Source organism: Ovis aries, chromosome 5, assembly GCF_016772045.2.
Source record: "Ovis aries strain OAR_USU_Benz2616 breed Rambouillet chromosome 5, ARS-UI_Ramb_v3.0, whole genome shotgun sequence".
NCBI lineage: Eukaryota > Metazoa > Chordata > Mammalia > Artiodactyla > Bovidae > Ovis > Ovis aries.
The window spans coordinates 47,528,466-47,556,334 of record NC_056058.1 but is presented as its reverse complement, the minus strand read 5'-3'; the positions used below and the strand labels follow the sequence as shown (position 1 = coordinate 47,556,334).

Genomic DNA, 27,869 nt, shown 5'->3' with positions numbered 1-27,869 from the left:
CGCCCCCGGCTTCTACCTCACAAGGCAGCGCGGCCCCAGATGAGACCAATCGGCGGGTTCATTGTAGGCCACGGCCCAAACAGCCAATGGAAAGTCGCGGCGCGCGCAGAGCTCCCCCTCTTACTCGCTGGCCCCCTCCCTTCCGCCCGCCGACTACCACTCAGCCCCTGGCAGAGGAAGTGATGTCACAGGCCCCATGTGAGCGGATTGCAACACATGCAGCTGCCTGGAGAGAGGGAGCCGGTGTCCTACGTCAGAGCCGCCGCCGCGGAGCCGCCGCCGGGGAGGAGCAGCCGCTGCCGCCCAGGACTGGGCCCTTAGGTAAGCCAGGGAGAGGGAAAGGCCAGCTACCACTGCGGCGGGCCGCGCGGGGCGGGAAGAGGAGGGACTCTCGGGGGTGGCAAGGAAGGGGGCCGCTCTGCCCCAGCGACGGCGCTAACTCTGTGGTCTTGGTGTCTCCGGGCCCCGCCGGGCCGCTCTAGGGAGGAGGAGGCGAGAAGATGGCGGACGACCCCAGTGCTGCCGACAGGAACGTGGAGATCTGGAAGATCAAAAAGCTCATCAAGAGCTTGGAGGCGGCCCGCGGGTGAGCGCCGCGTCTGGGCCCCCCCATGCCCTCTCGGTTCCGGGACCCCTCAGGATGGCCGCCCCCGCGCCGCATGGCCGGATGAGGAGAACCAGGCACTAGCCAACTCCCGCCTTCTGGACCTCTGGGTAGTAGCTTCAGTCCCAGGGGCTAGGGTCTACGCCGTTGGCCCCAGAAGGAGCAGTTCTCCCTCTTGGGGCCAGGGGGTCCTGCTCCCGGTACTCGGACCACTCGACCCTCTCGTGGTAGGGCTACTGCTACTTTTATACCTCTCTCAGGCGCTTGAATCCAGCACCTCCCTTTTTGAGCTCCAGATGCTTCCACCCAACTCGGGTGCTGTTGGGGGAAAGGGCCAGGCCTTCCTTTCCAAAGGCCCTTCCCTGATTTCCTCTTTCCCTTCCTTTACATTCTTCAGCCAAGCCTCATTAAAATGGCCTCTCCCTCCCGGGCTTCTGAGACCCGGGTGGGATTAAGTCTGGATGGGGCGGGAAGGAGAGGTAGTCAAGGACAACCTTTTTCTGACTTCCTCTGATTTCTCTGGGTTTTACAATTCTCCCAAGATGACTTCCTCCTAGTCCTCTAATTACCCTTTAGCTTCCTGGTTTTAGCTGTTACAGGATCCACCTATAAACTGAGAATGTGTGCGCCGGAGGGGAGGTTTTGGCTGACAGCTGTGTATCTGTATGTATGGGAGAAATCCGACTTATGGGGTTGTTGATATGAACAGGCTCCCTGTTGGCCTCTCTCTGGAACTCCTGGGGTAGAAGTGCCTAGTGTATTAATGCTTGTTGAAATTCAGAACTGGAATCGGTGGGCTTTGAGTTTTCTCTGGTAAATTTTGAGAAGCAGCTGTTAGGTGTGTCCATTGTGGGAAGGGTGAACTAGTTTAAAACTAACTTTATATGCTCTTTTAAATTTTTTTTAAAAATTACTCTTTAGGGGAGAGTGTGTCAGGGGTATATCTGTTCTCTCACTTTATTACTTTATTTTGTTCTTTTCCCAGTCATAGAAACTTTATACTATGTGGCAGGGAAAAAGTTTTTGGAACATTACATATTTGTATGTCTGAGCATTCTTAGAATAGCAGAGTGGCTTGTCTGGGACCGTGTTGAAAGTTGTTTTCAGTACATGAATTGGACATTCTGGTTTCTGACCCAGGTTTGTCCTTGGTGGGCAGATTTGCAGTGATGGGATTCATCAAACTCATAGTAGTTACTGTTTTATGAAGTAAGTATGCTTAGTTGCATTGAAGCCCAAGGCTAACAGTTTTGCCATTGTGCTTTGTTCTTAATAATTAGTGACAGTTCTGTTTGGGGTGAAACTTCTGGAAGTTTGGTTCTCTTCAGTTACTGGAGTTTTTGCTCACTTTCTCTGGTACAAATTGAAGGTAGCAGCTTATTTTTCATTCCTTAGGTTTGTGTTTCTTTGTATTTAATAGAATTACTCAGATATAGTTAATACAGTCCTACCAGAACTTGAACACAGATGATTCTATGCCACGTGGTAGAATAATTATTCCCCAAGTGTGAGAATACTGTACAGGAGGGATAATATAATAGATCATGACCCATTATGATGCACCACCAGGAATTAGCCAGATTCTTTTGTTTCATTAGCATCTTCTGTTGTTTTGCTTGAATCCTTCACTTGAGTATGACTTTTCTAGATTGTTGTTGTTGCTGCTAAATAAGTAACAGCATTCCTTTCTACTGTTTAATGGAGGGAGCTAATTCTTAAATTTGTTCCTAGCCATGTTACCTAGCCACTTGAAACTTTTAAGCTCCTCTTTGAAGCTTTTAAAGGCTTTAGTTCTTTGATTAACAAACTTAGGTAAAGTTAAAAGCATGCTAAAAATGAGGTTCTTATGCACAATTTTTCTTGCAAGTGGTAGTTAGGTTTCAAGATTTACGCAAGGTTAAGCTGTCCTATGAACAACGTGGTTGATAATCATGTCCTGCTTTGTTTTTTTTCAGGATTTGGTTATATCCTGATCCCATGAAAATTTACATTCTTGACCATTGCTAGGTATCAGTAAGGGAGTCATACGTATATTCTGTTTGACTCAGAAGTTTCTTAGTATATACCAGTTTCTTTTTGAGAATAGCAAGATTGTATGGCTGAGTTATATTAGTCAGACTCATTAGATTATCATAATGTGCAGTGAGAATTGTTTTTCCTTCTTTCTCTAATGTTAAAATAGTCATTGAGAAACATGGTGGACTTTTAATTTTAAGCACAAACTGGATGGTACAATGAATCTATTTGTGGTGATGTTTAAGGGGCAGGGGCAAGTTGTAGGTTTCAGGAGAAAACAGGTTGTGTTCAAGCATGGTTATTAGTACCAGATAGTGAAACAGTGGTAGATTAGTAGAATTGTTTTGGAAATGAAGATTTCTTCTCCACCCTGCCCCTCGTCAATTCTGGGCAGGAGAATCAGAGATTGGTTTGTTTTTTTTTTAACACTGGCTCTTCAGGTATGCTGGGATAAGAGTAATCTTGAAATTGAGATAGCCAATATGTGATTATCTTGATATATGATCCCAAGGTAATGTAGCTTTAAAGGAAAACCGCCTGCAAAACAGACTCACTGATTAAGTAAATCTGAACAGAGTGAAGTTTCCAAGCACATTAGTTTATTAAGCACTTAGCATATTATAGACACTGTATTAAGCAATACATTATTTCATTTAATCTTCACAGGAGGTATTGTCTCTTTGTCATACTTTCTGAATTAAAAGCAGTGTTATACATATAATTTGAATTTATGTTGGATGGAACATAGCATATTTAGATTTGTATAAGCTTGGTGAAATGTTGGTTTCTGTGTATGGTAGTTTAAAAAAAAAACACCAGCTAATGCTTTTCCTATACATAGGTCCCACTTAAAATTAATTGTAGTTCTTCCTGGTTTATGATTGCTCTTGGTGTATTCTCCATAGTTGTCTTAAATGAGGACAGATGTGTACATAAGCCAAAACTCGACCTAGAGCCATGTGGATGGAAACCATGATTGTAGATTTCAGTAAGGAACTAAATCAGGTGAAGATATGTAGAAGAAAGGTAAGTGGCAAATTTAGGTTGTTTAATGTTTCTGAGCCTGCGAGAGGTAGCCCCAGAAATAGTGTTGGAAGCCTTGTAGTTTTCAGGTAATAAAATCATAACTAGAGCCTGCTATATCAAGGACAGTGGTGAATATAACCAAGGAATGGACAAGGTGAATCTGGGCTAAATTATGTCTGTGAGTATTAGAATTTTTTCCCCCCCCCTTCACTTATCTTCCTCAGGGAATCATACATTTCATATATAATCAGGTCTCAGTCAGATAACCCATGTTTAAAGATCAGGGCAGTTTCTAAGCTTCATTTGAGTCTTCTGTGGTTTGGGGACATTTTTAAAGCTTTTGTTAAAAATAACTTGTAGATACCTTGAAGGAAATAAATTGCCTGACTTTATATGACTGTCTTTCTTGCCCCCAGATATATATATATGGGCAGGGGTAGGGGTGGGGACATAGGATACACAGCAGGATGGAACAATTTTTCTCCTCTGAGAAGTTCTGATACTAGATGTGTGGGGTTTTTTCCCCCACACTGAGCAGTTCTTCAAGTCTCACTGGACACCAACAAGGTATTCCTACAGTTGGATTCAATTCTGACACTACCCAGAGTTACTATCGGATTCCACAAGGCTGTCCCACAAGACTGCCCACACATATGATGCCAAAGCAAGCCTAGGCCTTGGGGTTTCCTGTGACTTCTTGGGTTCAATGATATGTTAGAAGGGTCCAAAAAACTCAGGGAAACTATTTATGTTAACTGATTTATTACAAAGGATGTTATGAAGGATATAAATGAATAGCCAGATGAAGTGGTAGATGGGGCAAGGTCTCTAAGGGTCCAAATGCAGAAGCTTCTGTCCTTGTGAAACTGGAGTATGCCACCTGAGTTTACCAACCCAGAAGTTCATTAAATCTTGTTCAGGAATTTTATATAGATTACTCTGCAACTACCCCTTCCCATAGGTCTGGGAATGGAGATGGAAGTTCAGCCCTCCCCAAAAAACTTGGTCTTTCTGGTGACTGGTCCATCCTAATTGTGCTTAGGGGCCCCACCCTAGTCATTTCATTGGCATAAACTCAGGTGTGCTCCTTGGGGACTCCTTATGAATAATAACAAAAACACTCCCCATCTCAGGAAATTCTAAGGTTTTTAAGAGCTTTCTAAAAGCCAGGGACAAACCAAAATCTCCAGAAAATTCCTCACATTATATTGAATTAAAAGTTAGTATTTTTATGAGATCAATGAATGGGTTTTTTAAATAGAATATAGATAGGTTGTTTATATGATTTGAATAAATTAAAGTGTGTAAAATGTGTTTGGGTTCCTTCCCTAAGTGGAAGTTGTTGATTAGTAGAACATTGACCTAAAGGATTCTTGGAATGGTCTCAAAGCGATGAATTTTAGGTGGTTTTATTTTTTAGTTCTCCACATCCTAGTTACAGGTGGCTGTAATAAGAATGATACTTTGTAGTTTTTCATACTGATACCAGGATATTCAGGCTCTTAAAGATGGTGGTTTTCATCCTCTTCTGGCTTTCCCTGCCTTTCCTGTCTCTGATAGTTACACCGGTAAAAGACCCCACTAGAGAAAAGTCGAGAATTAGAATATTTTTAATTTCCTGGGAAGAGATGAGTGTAGAACACAAACTACAGTGACTTCCCACAAAGTGGTCAAAATATAGATGCCACCAACATGTCTGGGCCTGTTGAGGAGGTAAGGGGAAGAGGGGCAGATAAGAGTGTATTGATAGGGTGCGGTGGTGTTCCTCAGTCTACTCCAAGGGTATTAGGCTGCCGGCCTCGACTCAGAACTAGTCCTGACAGCCGCTGTATTCTGGCATGGTGTTCTGTGCACTGTGATCCTAATGGACAATTACTCTCTTTGAATTTCAACTCCTGACAGACTTCTTATTGTAATGGCAGATACACTTATCCTTCCAGGAAAGGAAGGTTTGCTCCGGACACATTCCTAGGTAAGCAAGAGTACATAATTAGAATACCGTTTAAGCCAGAATGCAGTGTAGGTCTCCAGTGTCCTCCCTACCTGCTTGCCCCCCTGACACACACTGGTTGGACCCTTTTAGCAAAGGGCCCTTTTTTTGAATTTGGTTGTGGGAAAACTTAAAATGTGGGTTTTGCAGCGGGGCTAAATGGCTTCAGGCCCTATTTAAAGAGTCAGGAAAAATTTGCCTTTTTTCCCTAGGCCTACTGCTGGAACCAACCATCTATCTCTGAACTTGGGCAGCAGAAATTTTTTGAGTCCACCCTGTTCTCCAGGGATCTCAGAATAGAACCTTCTTCTAGGATACATTCTATAGGAGTATCTGCAGCAGGCTGTTCTTTTAGTGAGGAAGAGAAAGGATTTAGAGGGGGTTCAAGATGCTTCCCACCAGGTTGAGAATTACAAGGTTTTTCTGTGGGCAGCTGTCCTCAGAGAGCATGATGAATGAAGTTCCCTTTCATAACAGCTTCCTCTTAATACTGCCTATTAGGTAGTAATGAAAGTTTCCTTCCCCCACCCCCTTCCTGAACAGGTATCTTTTTCTTTGACTCTAAGTGAATCAAGATAAAGTGTGGTTACTCTTTTTCTCACGTCTTCCAAAACATAATTGAGTTTGATTAACAGCCATAATTTCATTGTTTTTCTTGTGGATACAAGGATAAAAACAGACTTGATTCTTTGACATTGATAGGTTGGTCAAGCTTTCTTTGCTGTAATCCAGTGCTGTTTCTCTTTTATCTACTTAATTTGTATGTAATACCCATCCTATAAGTATTTACATGTTCACTTTGTCCTTATTTTAACCCTTGAAGTTGTTTTTTCATTTTATCCTTTAAGGTTTCCTTTAGAAGAATGATCCTAGTCAAAGTAGAAGATTGTCCTTTTCTTGATGTCTGTGGCCTTCTAACTTTGTTCCCCAATTTCACATCTAAGTATGTAAAAAATGAAGCCCACAGATGCATTTTTACTATTAACTAGTCAGCTTACAAGCTCCATCAAACGTCTGCTGTAGGTTGGATATTTATACATTTAGGGAAGCATTGTGCAACACCATGAGAAAATAGTCTGACACACAACCTTGGAGTGATGATATGAACCATTTCTGGTCTCAGAATAACGGTACATGTTGATGGGGGTGTAGTGTAAGCAGATTATTTGGGTCTTAAATGAGGTATTAGACATGGTCAAAAATGGAGAGATTGTTTAACTACTTGGGCAGATTTCCTAAACAAGGCAGGTGAATGTTGTCAGAGAATGTTACTTTGGGCATTGTTTGATACAGTGTCTTTGATAAACTGATGTAGTGGAGCTGTATGTAGCTGATCTGCAACTTTGAAATGGTCATTGACATTCATTCTTGATTAAAAGCCAGTTAACCTAAAATTAGACTGGAAAGCTTTGTGTTGGTTGATAGTCGGTGAGCTGTCAGGGTATTGGAATAGTGCAGAGTATTTGCATATATGTGCCTCACTGGTAAAGTTGGCTTAACAAAGTGTGACAGTCCCAACACTAGTTTGCAAGTAGTGAAGATGTACTGATCCCCAAACATTAATTTCTGAATACCTCTGGATATTTTTAGCTTTTTACTGAAGAAAAAAGTTTTCCTTCTTTCTGGCCATCCCATTCTCTGTCCTCTTCTGGCTTTTATGACTCAACTTAAAAGCAAGAAGGATCCTCAGGAAAGACAGGGTTAGAAGTTCATGGACAAGAAAGACTGAGTTTTAATCAAGCAATGAAAGTAGTTTCCTGAAGATGGGTTGAAGAGCATATATTTTGACTCCTCACAACAAGTCTATGAAAAAAGCTATTACTGCCATTTCATGGATGAAAAAATTTTGCAGTGCTGAGAGATTTATTAGCTTTGCTAATATAACAGTCTTAACAAGGGGCAATGCTAGATTCTGTCCCCACTTTACTGATTCCAGAGCCTCTGGTCCTAACTATTATACCACACTACCTTGCTCTTTGATTTTGCTGAATAGAAACATCTCCTATTCTCTTCTGAAAGGAGGATTCTTGTCCAAGGAGATTTTCGATTTACTAGAGGGAGCAGATGTGCAGAGACTCGAGAGCAAAGATAAAAGGGAACAGGCATACTGTTTGCAAATCTACCCTAGGAAGAACTTGGGTACTGAACATGTTTGTTCTTAATGAGCATCATTGGTGAGGGAAATAACTTACTTCTAAATCCTTGCCTAGAAGCTTATGTGTGTATTAGAGAGAAGATTAACAGGAAGGCTGTGGGTTTTGTTTTATCTGAAAAGTACTTGCATAGTGGCCAAGAAAGATAAGAAGTGGACTTTCTCGCCCTGTGTAGAACCTTGATGGTTAGTTGGTCCCTAATGTTGGTTGTGATTGCTATCTCCTGGCTTCTCACTGATGTGGGAATGCTAGAGAAATTTTCCAGCTTCTGCTGCTCCCTAGTGGAATATTCCACTGTGTCGATTTGTTTGTTTTTAGTTTCCCTTTTATGACAAAGTAAATTCCTGTAATTGTAGAAAAAAATACTCCACCAGATAAATACAGTTTTGTTTTAGAGTACAGTAGTAATCTTAATGCTTTTGAGGATAAAACACTAAAATGAGCCTTTTGTAAACTTTACTTTCTGCAAAATATTGGGACATTTTGAGTTACTGTGTCTTCTAGGTTAGAGGCTGCTTTAATGTCTTGGTGTGTTCATATCTTGGTCCTTGTCCATCTGGTAATGGCATCTGACCCTGAGGTCAGTAGCACAAAACCAGTTTCCAGTAACTCTGTCTAGCCACTTGGAACAGTAACAGAATCCTCTTGGTATTCTGTAAACTCTCTATAGAAAGCAGCCCCACCCACCTCCTACCTGCATCATAGGTAATATTTGGGAGCAGGTTTGAGGTGCGGTTGAACCAGTTGAAAGGTGGCAAAAGAAGATACTGAAAGTGTAATTTTTGTTATGGTTAAAGACTGACGGTTTGAGCATTTTAGTGAAGCTAAAGCAGAGATGATTAGTCTTTTCCAGGCACATGTTAGTTCTTCTCCAAAGATTGGCAAACTCTTAATTGATATTTTATTTAATAGTTTAGAATAAAATCTTTGGTGTCTGCTTAGAAAGAGACTGTATAAAGAAGACCCTGCTTCTTATGTTAGCAATTAACCATTTATTCATTCTCAAATGTTTAAGCGTGCACTCAGTGCTGAAATGAATTCTGCCATCAAGAAGTGTTATTTCACAGTTATTTGGTAGAAATGACTCCTGGTGGCTCAGATGGTAAAGAATCTGCCCACAATGCTGGAGATCCAGGTTCGATCCCTGGGTGGGGAAGATCCCCTGGTTAAGGGAATGGCTACCCACTCCAGTATTCATGCCTGGAGAATTCTGTGGACAGTGGAGCCTGGCGGGATACAGTCCATGGGGTCACAAAAGAGTTGGATACGACTGAGCGACTAACACACTTTCTTTGGGTGAAAAACAGGTCAAATCTTTGACGTGACTGATAACCAGATAGGAGTAGAGAGGAATTTCTATATTTCTCCCTTGTGATGAATTCCAAAACAGCTTATAGTGTTCTGACCATATTATTTGAACTGAGTTTTGGCTTAGTTCTTTTGTTCTGTTGGAAGATTTGGCACGTCCTGTAACCCAGTAAAGGTGATTATCACCTACCACAAAGTTAACTATTATCTCTCTCTCTTTACGCTTACTCAGATTCAAATAAGTCTATAGCATCACTTAACAGTGTTGCTACTCTCCCCTGCCCTCCAACTGTGCTGTGCCCTTAATTCTTTCTGGGTTCTCTTAAGGACAGGGGGGCGGGGCGAAAGAAGCTCTCAGGTTCCATCTAGTTAGCATTTATCGGTCTATCTGCTCTCCATGCTAGGCACTCGACATATATTCTTTTATAGAACCCTCATGACTTTGTGAAGGAAGGAGGTTGTGGCAGTAGGATAATCATAAACCTGTGCTCATAACCACCATCCTGTTATGCTCCCACAGTAAACCCACGTAAAAATTGCTTTCGTTTCAGAGTTTACATTTTTGTGCATTTGGTTAAAGAAGAAAAATGGAAAACCCATAGTGAATAAAACAACAGAAGTTGTAGAAATTGGAGAGGAACCAACTGATTTTCAGCTGGGATCCCTACCATGTAGTTGGCTAGTGAATCCCAGAAATGCTGTGTCTGAAATTTAAGTTGAGCTTTGTGAGCTTGAAAAGGGGATAGGGGAAACCTTGACCATCCGTATCCTAGGCTTATCTTGGTCAAACATTGAGATGATAGCTTCCTGGGGAGCATATACTCTTAAATCCCAACTAGAAAGGATAGTAGGCAGTCTCTAAAATGCTTCTTGCCCTAATCTGAAAGTAGGAGTGATAAGATGGATGGCAGTGACTTGAGAGTGTTCTGGCTGGGAAAAGTTGGACACATCTGAGCCATCACGATTCATTGTAGTTACGTTATTGCTAGGATACATGACAGCAGCTTACCTGCAGGAGATGAGCTCTGAGTTTCTTTTAGTAGGGGTGAGATCATGCAATCTCCTTGACTAGCTGGCTGAGAGGTCCTTCTTAAAAGCATAGAAAAGAAGCCAACACAGTGATTCTTAACCCTAGTTATGCATTAAAGTCTGATTCTATTTAAATCAATCCATTTGAAATTAAGACTCTCTCGACCATAATCACTACCAGCCTCACTCCTCCTATTCAAGAGCTATTGAATCAGAATATAAAGGAAGACGAGATCTTTTTGTATCTAAGCATTTTTGTTTTGCTTTTTCAGAAAGCTCTTCAAGGGTTCTGGGCTCTCATGCAAATTGGCCAGTGGATAAGCTTGTGGGTGCCACATCTCCATTCTAAAGTGTTCTTGCTACTGCTGCTGCTGCTGCTGCTAAGTCACTTCAGTCGTGTCCGACTCTGTGTGACCCCATAGATGGCAGCCCACCAGGCTCCGCTGTCCCTGGAATTCTCCAGGCAAGAACACTGGAGTGGGTTGCCATCTCCTTCTCCAGTGCGTGAAAGTGAAAAGTGAAAGTGAAGTCGCTCAGTTGTGTCCAACTCTTAGCGACCCCATGGACTGCAGCCCACCAGGCTCCCTCCGTCCATGGGTTTTCCAGGCAAGAGTACTGGAGTGGGGTGCCACTGCCTTCTCCAAAGTGTTCTTAAATGATAAGCACTGGTAAGAGCTTTACAAGTCAAAGACTACTGAGATTTTTGTTTTGTCATTCTTATGACTAACTGCATGAGCAGGCTTCCTGAACCCAAAGGCTGGAACACTGCTAAACTGTAAAGCTACATACACTCCATAATACAGCCTTTGCTCTGATTACCTTGAGCTTTCTTCTTTGGAGTCCTTACAGTCCTGGTAATCTGCACCTTAATGTTTCCCTGTAGTGTTTTAAGGGCCATGAAACCCAACAGTCACCTTTAGAATGCAGGAAGAGAAGCTGTCAGCTGTCTCTTTAAATTCTCTTGCTTTTCCTAAGTTGTGTCTAGTTTGTTCAACTGTCCGTATTTAGTCTATTTACAACTACTTCTGTCTCCCAGCTGTTTTATTTCTCAGTAGTTAGTCCTCTGAGTGGAAGCACTGCTGACCTCTTCTTTGAAAAGGGACTGTGCCCCTAAAATGATGACAGCAAGGAAGGGGTCTGAGAACAGAGGCCCCTAGACACCTTACACAGCACATTGTATGCTGTGCCTTTTTTACAGCCTGCCTGTGAATCATTGCTGTGTGCCTCATAATCCACTGACTTGAATGAGAAGAGCCTTCTGATTTGGGGAAAAGGACATGGTGACAAAGCAGAGGCATGGATGAAAACTATTAAAATTAAAAGGTGTAGTTTGCTTACACTGCCAGCAACTCCTTAGTGAGAGCTTTATTTCTCATTCTCCCCTGAGGGCTCTTTGCTCTACTTCAAATGAAATACTCAAACGAAATACTCAGCTTTCTTGGTTTTATTTTGGTGTTTACACAAACTGGTCTAGCAACTTTGATTGGCTTGCCTGAGGGGCGGGTGAGGGGTAAAAAAGTGTTTATTTTGTTTGGAAACTTTTCCTGGAAAAACTGTTTTTAATTTTTAAAAACCAGAAGCTTCCCTTTTTTTTTTTTAAGTTGTATTCTTTTGGCTGTTCTGTGAGGCATGTGGGATCTTAGTTCCCCAAACAGGGGTTGAACCTGTGCCACCTGCAGTGGAAACTAGAGTCTTAACCACTTGGACAGCCATAAAATTCCTGGAAAAGCTTTTAATTTGCTGTTATCAAACCCAACATACAAATCATGAAGGCTTTAAACTTGTAAAGTAGAGGCCATCTATGTAAATAATCCTTGTATCCTCATCCCCAGTGGTGTCAGATGAATTCAGAAACTTAAGGTTTCCCCTGGACTGGGTAGAATGTGAACTTGAAGTCGCTCAGTCGTGTCCGACTCTTTGTGACCCCATGGACTGTAGCCTACCAGGCTTCTCTGCCCATGGGATTTTCCAGGCAAGAATACTGGAGTGGGTTGTCATTTCCTTCTCCAGGAGATCTTCCTGACCCAGGGATTGAACCCAGGTCTCCCGCATTATAGGCAGACGCTTTACCGTCTGAGCCACCAGGGAAGTCCTCAAGACTGGATAGAGAGAGGCACAAAGGGAAACTAGTGAAAGTCGCTCAGTCATGTGTGACACTCTGTGACCACATGGACTGTAACCCACCAGGCTCCTCTGTTCATAGGATTCTCCAGGCAAGAATACTGGAGTAGCCATTCCTTTCAGGGGATTTTGCTAACCTAGGGATCCAACCTGAGTCTCCCGCGTTGCAGGCACATTCTTTACTGTCTGAGCCACCAGGGAGGCCCACTTTTTCTTAAACATTAGTCAGAATTCAAAATGAGTAAGAAGCCAAGACTAACTGTTAAGTAGCTTCATGTTTAACAACTTAGTAGAAATCTACCAGTTTTTTAAGTGGAATTCCATAACAAGATTATGTTCTTAGGTATCTCTACTACTCCTTTCTAGGATGTTAAATGGATGTGAGTTTAAGGTTGCCCAACTCTGGTGCTATACAGGAAAGTTGCTTAATGGATGCTTATCTTCTTAACCTGTCCACAGTGAAAAGTAAATAGCTGCTTATCTTAAGGTCATTGCTTTGTCCTCCACTTGATTATCCTGCTTTAGGGACTTCCTTTAGGCATTTCAGCCCCTCAGTTAATTTATCCCAGCATTCTGTTTAGCCTCAAACTTTACCTCCTTTGGGTTTGTTGCCTGTTAGCTTTCTGATCTCTGAGCCTCTACCCTGCTATCCTTTTAGCCCCTTCTCATTACATTTCCTACAACTGAGCCCTTTTGAGAAGTAGCTAAACTCTTTTGGTCCCTAAAGAGTCCAAAAGCCCCAGGGTAAAGAAATTCTCTTTTGAGAATTGTTCATCTGAAAACAAATACAAGTCAGTAAAGCTCAGATTGCAATTTACCTATCTTATTCAGATTGCAACTTTTCCCTGTCTTGTATAGTTTCATATCATAAGGTGACACCTACAATCTGAAACAAATTTGAAGCTAAATTTACTTGCCTAATTTTTCCAGCCCCTCCTCGAGCAAACTCCTTTTCTCCTCTTTGGCCTCCAGAAGGAATGATCAAAAAGTGTTTAAGAAATTTAGGTCCCTAGCAGGATACATATTGGAAGGACAGCAGTTTGTTACAGTTGATTGCTAAAAGAACACCCACTGATTGTAAAGAGCGTTTTCTTTTTTGTAATAGAAGATACCAAATTGTTTCATTTGGCAATTCTTTTTCCATCTAATTCAGAAACTGGAACATGGCCACTACAGTTGTATATATGTCTGATTTTTTAATTTCATGATCATTGCTTGTATTTGTACAACTAAAGCTGCTTATTATGAATTTGTTTGATTCTCTGCTTTGACTAGAATATCTGCTCCCCTGTCCAAGGGGTGGCAGCAGAGCACACACCATGCTTTACCACGTATTTGTAGTTCATAATTCATAAATTTACTTGTAGTTTATTGAGGAAAGTATCACAAAGGTTGTGAACCAGCCTTCTAAGTTTTGAGTAGATAGCCCAGCAGAAACAATGCTGGGTTTGAAGCCAACATTAGCTGACAGTCTGAGAGCAACTATCCTGATTGTGGAAGGGCTTGCTAGCCATCTTGTCTCCTTCTAAAGAAAACTTGTCTGACTAGGGGACTTGTGAACTTTGCCACTAGGAGAAAACTATGAGGTTCTTTTCCAGTGCTGGTACCAAGACGCACATTTGTGAAGATTATTTTATTCTAGGAAGATAGTTTCCAGACGCTTACAGATTTCAAACACTTATGGTTACAAAGCTAATATTAGGGGTTTTCTCTACTCTTTGATGTTGTTCACATAAGCCTATTTGACTTGACACTGTAGCTATCTTTCTAATTTCTTTTTCTTGCAGACTTCCACCAGACATTGGATATATGTGAAGTTAACACACTCAGCAATTAGGAAAAAGTTTTAGGTGTTTCTGGCAATCTATCCAGTTTATCTAAAGAAAGCCCCCACCTGTTTCATTTTGATACTAAAACTTGTAATGATTAAACTTATCATAGCCTTTAGGATCATGATCTTGAAGAATCTCAGGAAGTAACTTTCCTATAGACTCATTAAGTATCAAGTAGAAACAGTTTGTAAAACAACAGTCACATTTCTTAACATACTTTGGCTCATGTCAGATCAGCTTTTGCCTTCAAAATATAGATTGGCTCAATTTATTTTTTATTGACATAGTTGGTTTACAATTTGATTTCTCTACAGCAAAGTTATATATATGTATATACATTTATTTTTTTCTTTAATATTCTTTTCTGTATATAATAGCTTATATCTGTTAACTCCAACCTCCTATTCCATCCCTCCCATACGCTCCTTGGCAGCCACAGGTCTGTGAATCTGTTTCTGTCTAGTCAGTAGGTGCATTTGTGTCATATTCAAGATTCCACACTATCACATAAGGTGTGATATATGGCATTTGTCTTTCTGACTTATTCACTTAGTGTGGTAATCTCTCATTGCATCCACGTTGCTGCAGATGGCATTATTTTGTTCTCTCTTGTGGGGGGTGGGGCTGAGTAGTATTCATTGTATATATGTACTTCATGTATCCTGGAGAAGGAAATGGCAATCCACTCCAGTATTATTGCCTGGAAAATGCCATGGACAGAGAAGCCTGGTAGGCTACAGTCCATGGGGTTGCAAAGAGTCGGACATGACTGAGCGACTTCACTTTCACTACATGTATATATATGTCTTCTTTATCCATTCATCTGTTGATGGGCGTTTAGGTTGTTTCCAGGTCTTGGCTATTGTGAATAATGCTGCTATGAACATAGGGGTGTGTGTATCTTTTTCAGTTAGGGTTTTGTCTGGGTATATGAAATTGAATCAATTTATAATGATAGATATTCATAAGAAAGCTGCCATTAGATTTGGTCAGGGCACATCTGGGACTTGTAATATCCCATGTATATGTTTGTTGTTCTTCTAATTCAGTTCATATTGTTTTTAATAAACTGGATATTGTTTTTTTAACATAAGATTATTATTTTTACTAATGGTAAACACAAATCAGCACCTCTCAGGAAAATCCTTTGGCTTTTCTTGTAAGCTCGCAGATTAAAAAACCTTAAAGGAAATATCTTACTAAGTTCTATTTTGAGTCTTTCCTATAGCACTTTTTTTTTTTTTTTAAACTTTTTGACCAGGCCAGATCTTAGTTCTGTAACCAAGAATCAAACCCATGCCCCTTGCAGTGGAAGCACTATTCACTACTCTGCAATGATCACCAATATGATTTTAAAACATTTTCAACCCCCCAAAAAAAACCCCATGTGCCCATTACCAGTCATTCCCCATTCCACCTTGGCTCCTGTCTCTGGATTGCCTATTCTGGACATGACATATAAATGGAACCGTGCAAGTGTGGTCTTTTGTTACTGCTTTTTATTAGTATAATGTACATAATGTACTGGCACTCTATTTTTTTTATTACTGAATAATTCCATTGTTTGGATATACCACATTTTGTTTATCCATTCATTAGTTGGACATGGGGTTTTTTCCTACGTTTTAAGTATTATGAACAGTGCCTTTGGTGACACAAGTTTTTGTGTGTACATATAGTTTTACTTCTCTTGAGCATATACCTAGGAGTGGAATGGCTGAGTCATGGTAACTGTTTAACCTTCTGAGGAACTGCCACGTTGTTATTCATAATGGCTATATACCATCTAACATTATCACCAGCAATGCATATGGGTTCCCTATCTCTGCATCCTGCCAACACTTTTTTTTTCTCTTTTTTTTTTTGGTAACTTTTTTTTAATAGTAGCAAGTCTTGAGAATGTCTAGGTTAAAAAGATATGTTGTTGGCATCAATATTGAGGTTAGAGGTCTTGGTAGCTGTTCAAAAGGGAGTTCTCATGGGATAAAGCCTTGGGGATGTATCCTCCGTAAGTTAGGGTTTTGTCCTGGTTTTTAGTTGTAGAAACTTTAATTTGCTTGGGTACCCGGAGGTAATGAGACTCTGCATTTCTCTCTTTAATCAAACTCAAAAGTGATTAATATGTAAAATACATTTAGCGGTACATTTATTTAGAGAGAAAGGTGTGTGTGTGACAGAGATTTCCTAACTGGGATATTTTATGTGAATCCAAGACTCTTGTTTGTCATTATCAGGATACTTGGGGTGCTGAATTAGTGATTCTAAGTTATCGTGGTGAGCCTGCAATTTTGAAGGAGGGGTCCAGGATATTAAACTGGTATTTCATCTAGACTTGTTGCACCATCCTATTATTGCATCTTCCTCTGAAGAACCACCAGATTCTAAGCCTCTGCCATGGACTCAAGGTTAAATTCCAGTCTTGTCACACCTTTATCAAAGCTTCTCCTTTCATTCCTTGGTGAATGAGGCATTTCCCAAGTACCTCTTAAAGTGCCTTTTGTCTTTACATATAGCTAAAGCTAGTATTCATTCAAAGAATTAAACACCTGTCATATTTTTTGAATTGAAGTATAGTTGATTGTAAATCAAAATATAGGCATTCTGGAGAAGGAAATGGCAACCCACTCCAGTATTCTTGCCTGGGGAGTCCTGTGGATGGAGGAGCCTGGTGGGCTGCCATCTGTGGGACTGCACAGTCAGACATGACTGAAGCGATTTAGCAGCAGCAGCATATACATTCAGTGATAGTTATGTGTGTATATATACATTCTTTTTCATATTATTTTGCATTATGGTTTATTACTGGATATTGAATATAGTTGCCTGTACTGTACAGTAGGACCTTGTTTATCTGTTGATACTTTATATATAGTATTGTGTCCGTTAATCTCAAACTCCTAATTTATGCCTTCCCCCAACCCCTTTCTCCTTTGGTAACCATAAGTTTTTTTTCCTGAGTGTTTTGTAAATAAATTTGTGTCATATTTTAGATTCCACATTAAGTGATGGGATATGTCTTTTCTCTTTCCTCAAATGGAATTAGCTCATTCCTTTTTATGGCTGTGCGTGTGTGTGTGTATTTAGTTTTTAAGCAACCTTCATACTGTTCCACAGTGGCTGCACCAACACCCTCCCACCTATGGTGTAGAAGGGTTCCCTTTTCTCCACAACCTCTCCAGCATTTGTTATTTGTAGACTTTTTGATAATGACCATCCTGGCTGACAGGAAGTGATACCTTGCTGTAATTTTTATGTGCATTTCTGTGATGATTAGCGGTGTTGAGTGTCCTTTCATGAAATGTCTTCTGCCTATTTTTTGATAGTGTTTGTTTTTTGTTCTTGAGTTAGTTGTATGAGCTATTTGTATGTTTCGGAAATTAAGCCATTGTTGGTCGCATCATTTGCAGGTATTTTCTCCCATTCAGTATGTTGTCTTTTTGTTTTGTGTATGGTTTCTTTGCTGTGTGAAAGTTTATAAATTTATTTAGGTCCCATTTGTTTACTGTTGCTTTCATTTCTGTTGCCTTGGGAGACAGACCTAAGAAAACATTGGTACGAGTTATCTGAAAAGGTTTTGCCTGTGTTCTCTTCTAGGAGTTTTATGGTTTCATGTCTTAAAGTCTTTAAAGCTTTTTGAGTTTATTTTTGTGTATGGTGTGAGGGTGTGTTTTCATTGATTTACATGCGATGTCCAACTTTCCCAATACCGCTTACTGAAGAGACTGGCTTCTCTCCATTGTATAGTCTTGCCTCTTTGTTGAAGATTGATATACCTACCATATTCTGAACACTTTTCTAGTTCTGGGTACACTTTAATTACAGAGGTATAGCCGCTACCTTCATGGTCACTTTTAGAGTGATTTATTTTTCCCATATTAGGGGCATCTCACTTTTAACTCCATTTACTAATGATAATTCTTTACTTATGTAGTACTTAAACCTCTAATGCTATTCTTCCACAGCAATGGCACAAGCATGATATCGCTGATCATTCCTCCCAAAGACCAGATTTCACGAGTGGCAAAAATGTTAGCAGATGAGTTTGGAACTGCATCTAACATTAAGTCACGAGTAAACCGCCTTTCAGTCCTGGGAGCCATTACATCTGTACAACAAAGACTCAAACTCTATAACAAAGGTAATCTGGAGCTTGATCATTTACCTCCTCTACTTGGTCTTGGTTGTATTTCCACTTACTCTGTTGTGATGCTTTTGGTCACAAGTGCTTTCTTTACCCAGCCATGAGCTGTGTTCCTTCGGTCTTTTTTTTTCCCCTAAGTTATTTTTTGAAAGTTAAGTAGTATGTACTATACTTAAAATAATAAATCCTTTTGAAAACATCTCAAGTTTCAAAATTAGGAAGAGAAATCTGTCTGAGAAATTTACAGATATTTGTACTTCATGTAAATTATGATTTAAAGGGGCAAGAACAATGAGCTTTGGGAACATTTCCTATTAATTGAGAAAAATTAGGTGTGTATTTAAGTGGAGAAATTGTTTGTTCTTTGCAGTACCTCCGAACGGCCTGGTTGTTTACTGTGGTACAATTGTAACGGAAGAAGGAAAGGAAAAGAAAGTCAACATTGACTTTGAACCTTTCAAACCAATTAATACGTCATTGTATTTGTGTGACAACAAATTCCATACAGAGGTAAGAAGTTAAAACAGAATGTTTTCATTACCCTAAAAGAAACCCACCATAGCTCTTAGCAGTCATTCCCAGGCCTTCCTCTGTCCCTTCCGCCATACCCCAAGATCTCTCAGCTATAGGCTACCCTTAATCTGTTTTTCTGTGCCTTTTGTGGCTTCTTTTACTTAGTGTGTTTTCAAGGTTCATCCATTTTGTGGTATGTATTATCCATCATTCTTTTTTTATTACCAAATACTATTTTCCATATTTTATCTGTTCATGGATATGCCACATTTCACTTAATAACATCATTTGGTGAAACTGTCATTTCCACTGTTTGGCTGTTATGAATAATACTGCTTTGAACATACGTGTACAAGGTTTTGTACGTCCATATGTTTTCACTGGGGGGCCAGGTATACAAGCTAGAAGTGGAATTTCTGGGTCATATAGAAATTATGTTTAACCAGTTCAACGATTGACAGGCTGTTTTCCAAATAACTGTTCTATTTTATGAGGCTGGCTCTTTAAAAAAAAGATACATTATTATGACAATGAATGACATGAATATTCAGTATATTTGAGGAAAGTGCTAAGCTGGGTTTGAAGAACTAATTAGAAGCAAAGAAATAAATGACTACCTGATCTCTAGGTCTCCCTATGTACCCATGACACTTGAATATATTTCTTGCATTCTTAGTTTCAGCTCACAAATTATAAAAATCTTCAGTAGTCAGGACCATAAGAGCTTTTTTTCCCCATCCATTAAAAAGAAAAAAACAACTTTTGAGTGACAGAACTGTCATAATATGATGAACATTAAGGGTAGAAAGGAAACCTCATTAGAGTGACCTAAATCAGTCAATAGTAGAACAATCAGGAATTCACAACTGGCTTCTAGTTCAGTCTCTTGCCTTTCATCGACATAGGGGAAAACCTCTGTAGTGGAATTAGAACTGACATTTGTTGACACAGTTTACAATGGATGATTCTGCTAACTTGACGGGAAGTTCAGTTCCAGTCAGATCTTGAGCGACTGCATAGATGGTGGAGATTTTTCTCTTGGCTGTCACAGCCTCCTCCTAGCAAAAGTTTCATTGGGGAGGCAGTTCGCCACCCTCTTCCAATTAGCTGTATCTGCTTTGATAAAAGCAGATTTTGAGTCTTCTTGATTTAAATAGTACATGATACTCATGTTATCTGGTTTTACTTTACTTATCTAAGTTAGCTTCACTGGTTTTTCTAAACCTTAACTGTTTTTCCAAGATACCATTTCATCTTAACTAGCTTTGTTTGTTTTGGCTCTAACTGTTATAAACTACATATACATGTGGCATACTGAACAACACAACTGAAGTTGTGTTTAATCAGGATATTTATATATTCTTATTATGAGGGATAAGTCTATTCCCTGATGAGAACCTAAATTAATCAAGTTATATAACAGAGGTAATTGGGATAAGGCAAAATTTTTTTAAAACAAGTTATTTATTTAAATTCTGGCCCCACTCTGTGGCATGTGGGATCTTAGTTCCCTGACCAGGAATCAAACATGTACCTCCCTGCATTGGAAGACAGAATCTTAAAGGCAAATTTTTTAATATGCGCAATATTCATGTCTTAATGCTAATTATCAAGTATGCTTGGGTTAAAGAGTGATTCTTGGTGCTTAATCTGCTTTCCAGGCAGTTCATGAAGAGCTGTTTTCTTCCTCAGTTAAATGGTATGGGTAATAATTTCTTAGCTCTATAGAGGCTGCCACCTAGTAATTAGTCATCTACCATGTCTATAGAAGCCAACTCTTACCCATCTATATGGGTCCCAGATCTATTTAAAGATCTGCTCTTTCAGGAGGCAGAAATACAATGATACAACACTAACCCAGAAGGATTTTCTCTCATAAAAATTCAGTATTATGTATAATACCTTTAAAAATTGAATTTTAGATATTGATGTCATTAATGTTACTCAAGAGATAATTAAACATTTCAAAACTAGATCTTTTTATAGATGGTTTCTGGGTTTTGTCCTCAGTGAGTACTCCTATTCTAGAATTGATTTGCAAAAGATTCTTATTAGCCATAGTGAATACTGCTTATTAATGCTGGGGTTATTAATGGTAACAGCAAGTCAACTTTTGGAGGTTAGACTTTGAATATTATGTTCCCTAGACCACCAGCAGTCTAAAAACAACCTAGGAAGAATTTGATCCCTATAACTGTTAGTTTTGGGTTCCTGTGCCTAGGTCAGCTTTGTAAAAAAGGCTTCACGTTGATATTGTTGGTTTTCTCCTGCATCAGGTTCAGATTTGTCTATGTGAGTTACATATTTATAGCTGAAGCCTTTAAATTACTCCGTGAAATGGTTTTTCTGTAGTACTCCATACCGTTCTGAGTGAATGGAAAGGGCTTGTATATGACCTTTTGGAATTTTGTCTTAATTTTGCAAAGCCTTGAGATTTATGGTGTGGTACCTGTGTTTGCTTTGCAGGCTCTTACAGCACTACTTTCAGATGATAGCAAGTTTGGCTTCATTGTAATAGATGGTAGTGGTGCACTTTTTGGCACACTCCAAGGAAATACAAGAGAAGTCCTGCACAAATTCACTGTGGATCTCCCAAAGAAACATGGTAATCTAGGAAGAGAACATGAACACTTTTGCTTTGTGTCCAGCATTAAGGAAGCAAATTGTGTAATAGGGGAAAGTAAACTCAGGTGATGGGAGAAGCATTGTTATTTGTGACTCTTTTGACTACAGAATTAGTGTTGACTCACTAAAAGCAATTTTATTCTGAAAGGAATAGTGATTTTCTCCTTTCCTTGGGAAATAGCACGGTTATATAATTACTTTTTAATTAGCAAGGTATCATGTACTTAATAAATGCCTTTTTCTCTTATCACTTTTTTTGTCAAAGGTAGAGGAGGTCAGTCAGCCTTGCGTTTTGCCCGTTTAAGAATGGAAAAGCGACATAACTATGTTCGAAAAGTAGCTGAGACTGCTGTGCAGCTGTTTATTTCTGGGGACAAGGTGAATGTGGCTGGTCTCGTTTTAGCTGGATCAGCTGACTTTAAAACTGAACTAAGTCAATCTGATATGTTTGATCAGGTGAGTGAGAAGTAGATGTTCCATTATGTAAGTTTCTAGGTGGGAGTAGTTGAGTTCTGTGAGTGCTGGGACATGCACATCTCTTTCTTTTACAGTGATAAATTCCATGTTAAAAACCTCGCTCTGTGTTGGCAAAACTTTGTGTGTATTATTAGTAATATTAGGAGATATTCCCCCGTGTCTGGACTTACTTTCTTTTGAAATCAGCCATTTGGGGATGGAATCTTTCTTGGCCCTATGTTGGCCCCTGGTTTTAGTACGTTGCCATAATTGGCTTTAAATTGAAGTTTGATTTCAAAGAAACTAGGAGCTGGTTTTGTAAGTCTAATAGGATGTGCAATACAGTTGGCTGGGGAGGTGATCTTCATGAGACCTGTTCTTGAGTAAGTTGGGCCCCTTCCCCTATAGCCTTCCTCTTGAGGTTTCACTGGTTAGTTTTGCATGCCATTAATAGGTGACGGGTCTTGGTTAAGGGTGTTTTGAAGTACTAATGATGTGCTTTTTCTTTTTATAATTTTGTTTTGTGTCAGAGGTTGCAATCAAAAGTTTTAAAATTAGTTGATATATCTTATGGTGGTGAAAATGGATTCAATCAAGCTATTGAATTATCTACTGAGGTCCTCTCCAACGTGAAGTTCATTCAAGAGAAGAAATTAATAGGTATCGGTGAAATACAACTTCTTTCCTGTGAAAAGTTTTTGTATTTGTGTATGTACAAAACAAGACACTGAGAAGGGTAAAAGAGGAAGGTTTAGCATTTTTATTAAAATCCTTCTCAATGGAATCATTATTTTAAATCATCCTTTAGATGTCACGTCTAATATTAATGTTTGTTTTTCTTACTGTTTTTACCCTTTGGCAGTAGGAACCAAACTTCAGTCAAATTTCCCATATTATCCTTTGTTTTAGAGTGATCAATCATTCAAAAGCTCAAATTAAAGATTAATAGGGCCATTGTTTGGCTGTGTTTCCAATTTGACACACACACATTTCCAAATGATTATGTACTCGGTCCAGCCTGGTACTTCTTGAGACTCAATTTCTGGAGCCTTGACTAGTGGTGTGATTTTTCACTAACTTTTGGCAGTTATTTTTAAGTTGACCTTTTCTCTTTCTCTGATTTTGAGTAAGCAGGTGTATATGTACAAAAAGAAACATTAATATACATTCTTATTGACCTGTCCCTAACCACAGGGCGATACTTCGATGAAATAAGCCAGGACACGGGCAAGTACTGTTTCGGAGTTGAAGATACACTAAAGGCTTTAGAAATGGGAGCTGTAGAGATTCTAATAGTCTATGAAAATCTGGATATCATGAGATATGTTCTTCATTGCCAAGGGACAGAAGGTATGATAATTAGTAAATAAGTTTTCCATTTGTTACTGACCTGTGTATTCAAGAAGCCTGGGGTGGATACTGGACAAGGTGGCTGATTTCAGGAGCAATCAAAAGACATGTATACCTTCTTCCCCACTCCCAGCCTGTACCCTATTGAACTGATAAATGTCTGCCTAAGATTTTTGAGGATAAGGGCTGTATCTTAAATGTCTTTGATGTTTCCTTATGATAGGACTGGTATACCTGGTAGACATCCATGCACTGCATACTGACTAATGTGCTTAAGAAAAGAAGGTTGATAGAATCAGTTCAGGAGTCCTTTCATCTAACCTAATTTTCACCTCATGGAACTTAAACCTGTTAGTGTCTGAGAAGCAGCTTAACATATTTTTTTTTCCTCAATACTGCAGAGGAGAAAATTCTCTATCTAACTCCAGAACAAGAGAAGGATAAGTCTCATTTTACAGACAAAGAGGTATGTGATTGTTTATATGCTTTGATGATACATGTAAGGAAACATAAATCTGTATGTTAGACCACTGGCAGCATAGAGTAGCATCAGCCTCAGGAAACCAGACCTCTACTTGTTGGCAGTGGGAGTACCAGGAGGTGGTCCACTCCCATATGCCACATAATAGTCTGATTCCAAGGAAGGAGGCTAAGTGATGGTTACCCTGGTTCTTGAGTATAAAAAAGTTTACTTGCTCAACACAGGTCCCTTTTAATTGTTCAGTTCAGTCGCTCAGTCATGTGCGACTCTTTGCGACCCCATGAATCGCAGCACGCCAGGCCTCCCTGTCCCTCACCAACTCCCGGAGTTCACTCAGACTCACGCCCATCGAGTCAGTGATGCCATCCGGCCATCTCATCCTCTGTCGTCCCCTTCTCCTCCTGCCCCCAATCCCTCCCAGCATCAGAGTCTTTTCCAATGAGTCAACCCTTCGCATGAGGTGGCCAAAGTACTGGAGCTTCAGCTTTAGCATCATTCCTTCCAAAGAAATCCCAGGGTTGATCTCCTTCAGAATGGACTGGTTGGATTTCCTTGCAGTCCAAGGGACTCTCAAGAGTCTTCTCCAACACCACACTTCAAAAGCATCAATTCTTTGGCGCTCAGCCTTCTTTACAGTCCAACTCTCACATCCATACATGACCACAGGAAAAACCATAGCCTTGACTAGACGGACCTTAGTCGGCAAAGTAATGTCTCTGCTTTTGAATATTTTAATTGTTAGCATCTTCAAATTCTGAGTTGGACGACTTTGGTTTTTACAAGGCTCCTCCAAAAAGCAGTTGTGGCTTGTCTCTTAGCTGTTGAATGAATATTGTCTAGAGACACTGTTACATTTTGTAACAGCCTGACTTCTCAAGACAATGGGAGGAATTGAAAAATTGCCAAGGTGTGTTAACATTTCATTACTGATGCTAGAGCCTGGAGAGGAATGTTGTTTGAAGTAATCAGAATTTCTGTGCTGTTGCATTTGTCGCCATAACTCATAATTTGCTTACAGTTTAACACACCGTAGATCTGAGGGGAAGAGGGAGAATGTTGGCAGGCAGTGTCTAGCAAATCCATGTCTTGATATATCCTAATCCTACTGTTTCTGTATCTCATGGCTGCCCCTGCAGACAGGACAAGAACATGAGCTGATTGAGAGCATGCCCCTTCTGGAGTGGTTTGCCAACAACTATAAAAAATTTGGAGCTACATTGGAAATTGTCACAGATAAGTCACAAGAAGGATCACAGTTTGTCAAAGGATTTGGTGGAATTGGAGGTGAGTAGCAAATCAGAAAACTAAAAGCTAGGGTCTCAGCCACCTTTCCTGTATATCCCCGAAATATCATTATTCCAGAGAAGTGTGCTGTAATTCTGCAAGGGGATTGCTCCCCACTCTCCAGTTCTGTCAGCCACAGCTATTTATTGTTTGTTCATTTGTTCCCGTAGGTATCTTGCGGTACCGAGTAGATTTCCAGGGAATGGAATACCAAGGAGGAGATGATGAATTTTTTGACCTTGATGACTACTAGGTAGTCGACATGGGTCCGGCAAAACGTGCCTCACCCTCCAGCATCCAACCCAAGGAGCATACCCGTGGTGGAATCCAAACAGATCCCTGCCTTACAATTGGAACATTTCCAGAACTTAATCCATGAGCATTGGATATTGAAAAGAAAACCGAAACAAAACCAGACCCAACCCTACACTTTGGTTTGTCATGGTGTCAGCGCAGCAGCCTACAACTAGTTCCTAAATGCCACTTTGGACTAATTTAAAAAAGAATCCCAGTTTTTACTTTTACTTGATGGTGAAATTGGTTGCTCTTGTATTTTATGGGAAAAAAAAAGATTTTTTTAACCTTCATACATAGAAGCAAAAATACTTTAACTGCTGTAAACCTTCAAAAGTTAATAGAAATGAGATATACTGGTTTGTTTATTTTGATTGGAGAAAAATTAAATTGCTGCATTTCGCAGTGACCCATTTACATGGCATTCTCAGCTTAGACTGCATAAGAAGAAATATATGTGGTGAAATGTTGGAACCATTTCTCTCTCGGTCTCTGTTTAATGTCGAAAGGGTGAGCTAATAGGCAATTTCATCTTCACTCCCTCACACTACCCGTCCCCTCCAGGCTGTCAGTTTCAAGGATGCAGATTGCATTGCAAAGATAAACTGACACATGAAGCATGTGGGCCACTGCTGTTTCCTTCCATCTGTTTTGCAGGTGCATTTGCGCCCAGAGTTTGGGAGCCCTTAGCATCAACTGCTTTGACAAGGGTTCACATAATCTTGCATACCAGAAACCAGTTTGGGATGGATATGATGGGACTTCTATGCTATTGCTGGAATTGGGAGAAATAAAACATGCAATTTAAGTGGAAGCAAAGACATTTAAATATTTTATTTTGCTTGGGTCTGTCCTTGCAAAAGGGAGGTGGTCGTGTTTTCCTTGTGTTGGATGGCATGAGATTATGTGAATGTTTTGATTTTTAAAAAATGAACTGCAAGGTTTTTCACAGGAACGACAGACAAGACATGTATGACTGTGCATGTAATTGTAAACCCCTGACCTCCTGGTGGGGTTGGAGCATCTGTTTCAAATATGGGACTTACAAGCACCTCTCATAGGAGAAATTATGGGAGGAGGGTGGGAAGGGCAGGGGTGGGAAGGGATGGGGACACAACTTCTGGCACCAAGGACTTAACCATGTTGGACCCCAAAGTGGGCCTGAAAACCTGAAGCTTAGGCTTCACAGCTGGGTTGTAAAACAGACTTAACCCCAGCAAACATGCAAGGTCACAGACAGGGTGCCTGAGGTGGTGACAGTGAACAAAGTGTATAGGACGTGCCCAGTGGTAGCAATGGAAGAAGGTATACCAAATGGACTTTGAAGGACCAAAGGTTTCAAAAGTCGATTGGTATCACCCCACACTGCTAGGATAGTGGGGTGCGTTTGATTTTCAAATTGGGTACTTTTAACACTTTAGTGCCTGACTGCTGTTCTTCACTGACTTGACTCAGTCACTCGTAGCTTTATTGGTCTGAACCAGCTCCTTGTTCCCAGGTTGCAGACCTGCCTATCGTTCCAGTAATCCTGTTTCACTTGAATGAAGGGAGTATGTCTTAAATGTAAAGCTTCTGGTTCTCAACACTGTACTCTGAGGTCCAAATGACTGTCTGTCGATGTATAACCTGATGTCTCAACCCCCAGTATGAAGAGTCAATTCTTTGGTATTCACCAATGCGGGAGGCTTCACCAGAACAGGCTTTTTCTTTGGGCTCTGCTGTTTGTTTGCAGAACACCCAAGAGCGAGCAAACATGCTCTCTTCATAGCAGTACCTTAGGGTTTTGCCATTGTAAATGGGTCTAATGTGATATATGATAAGATCAGAGAAATTGGATGTAAATTTACATTTTTGAATATGCTTGTTGTTTCACATGATACATTTAGGGTATGCAGCTCCTTTTGTAGTTTTTATTTTTACTATTTAAGTTTGGAAATGATGCCAAATTTTTGTATTTCTTTAATCAATGTGTTCTCTTCAGTGATATATATTGCATTATATATTGATGTGTGTATCAATATATACTGATATGTATTACACTTACACAATACAAACACATAAGTAAGAGGGGGTGAAAACCATAGCCTTTGCATTCTCTATAGCCTCTACAGAGAGATCCTAAACAGCAAAATCTTGGTGTTGTGATGTACAGAAATGGAGAAGAGTATTAAACCATATTTAAGAATATACTTCGTGTGCTTGAGATTTTTTAGGACTGTTCTAAGAAAGGTCTGAGCCGTGGAGACCGTGTGAGTGAGCTCTCCAAAGCATTTGCAATTTCCTCAGTTACTCTTCAGCCATAGATTTAGTTGTCTAATGCTACATTTGCCTATGGAAGGGTATATGCAAAAGGCCATGATCCCAGTGTTAACACCAGAGGAAAGAGGTTCCAGTTCCTGGGCCAAATTAATTTGTACCTTACTCTGTTCCCTATGCAAGCCAAAGGGAAACTTGCCCTTTAAAAAAAAAAAAAGGTGTTACCCTTGTTAACATTCTATGGAGGTAGGTGGCATACTTAACCAAAAGAGGTTAAGTAGCAGCTCTTCAGTGGCTCAGGCCCAGACAGGTGAGCACAACAGCCCACATAACCGGCACTACTGTGCTGCCTTCTAACTTTTGACTTCAAACTGCAACTAGGGGTAGAAA

At 40.1% G+C, this 27,869-nt stretch overlaps 1 protein-coding gene across 1 annotated transcript; it reads left to right on the top strand.

The window, feature by feature from the left end:
* Positions 1–211: 211 nt before the first annotated feature.
* ETF1 (eukaryotic translation termination factor 1) lies at positions 212–27,410 on the top strand. The gene is made up of 11 exons (XM_015096060.3): positions 212–321; positions 483–586; positions 18,042–18,217; positions 18,591–18,730; positions 21,200–21,338; positions 21,624–21,814; positions 22,345–22,474; positions 23,009–23,164; positions 23,566–23,630; positions 24,782–24,929; positions 25,100–27,410. Exons 2-11 carry the CDS (start codon positions 501–503, stop codon positions 25,180–25,182), a joined length of 1,314 nt encoding a protein of 437 aa, XP_014951546.1. The 5' UTR covers positions 212–321; positions 483–500; the 3' UTR covers positions 25,183–27,410.
* The last annotated feature ends 459 nt before the right edge of the window (positions 27,411–27,869 follow it).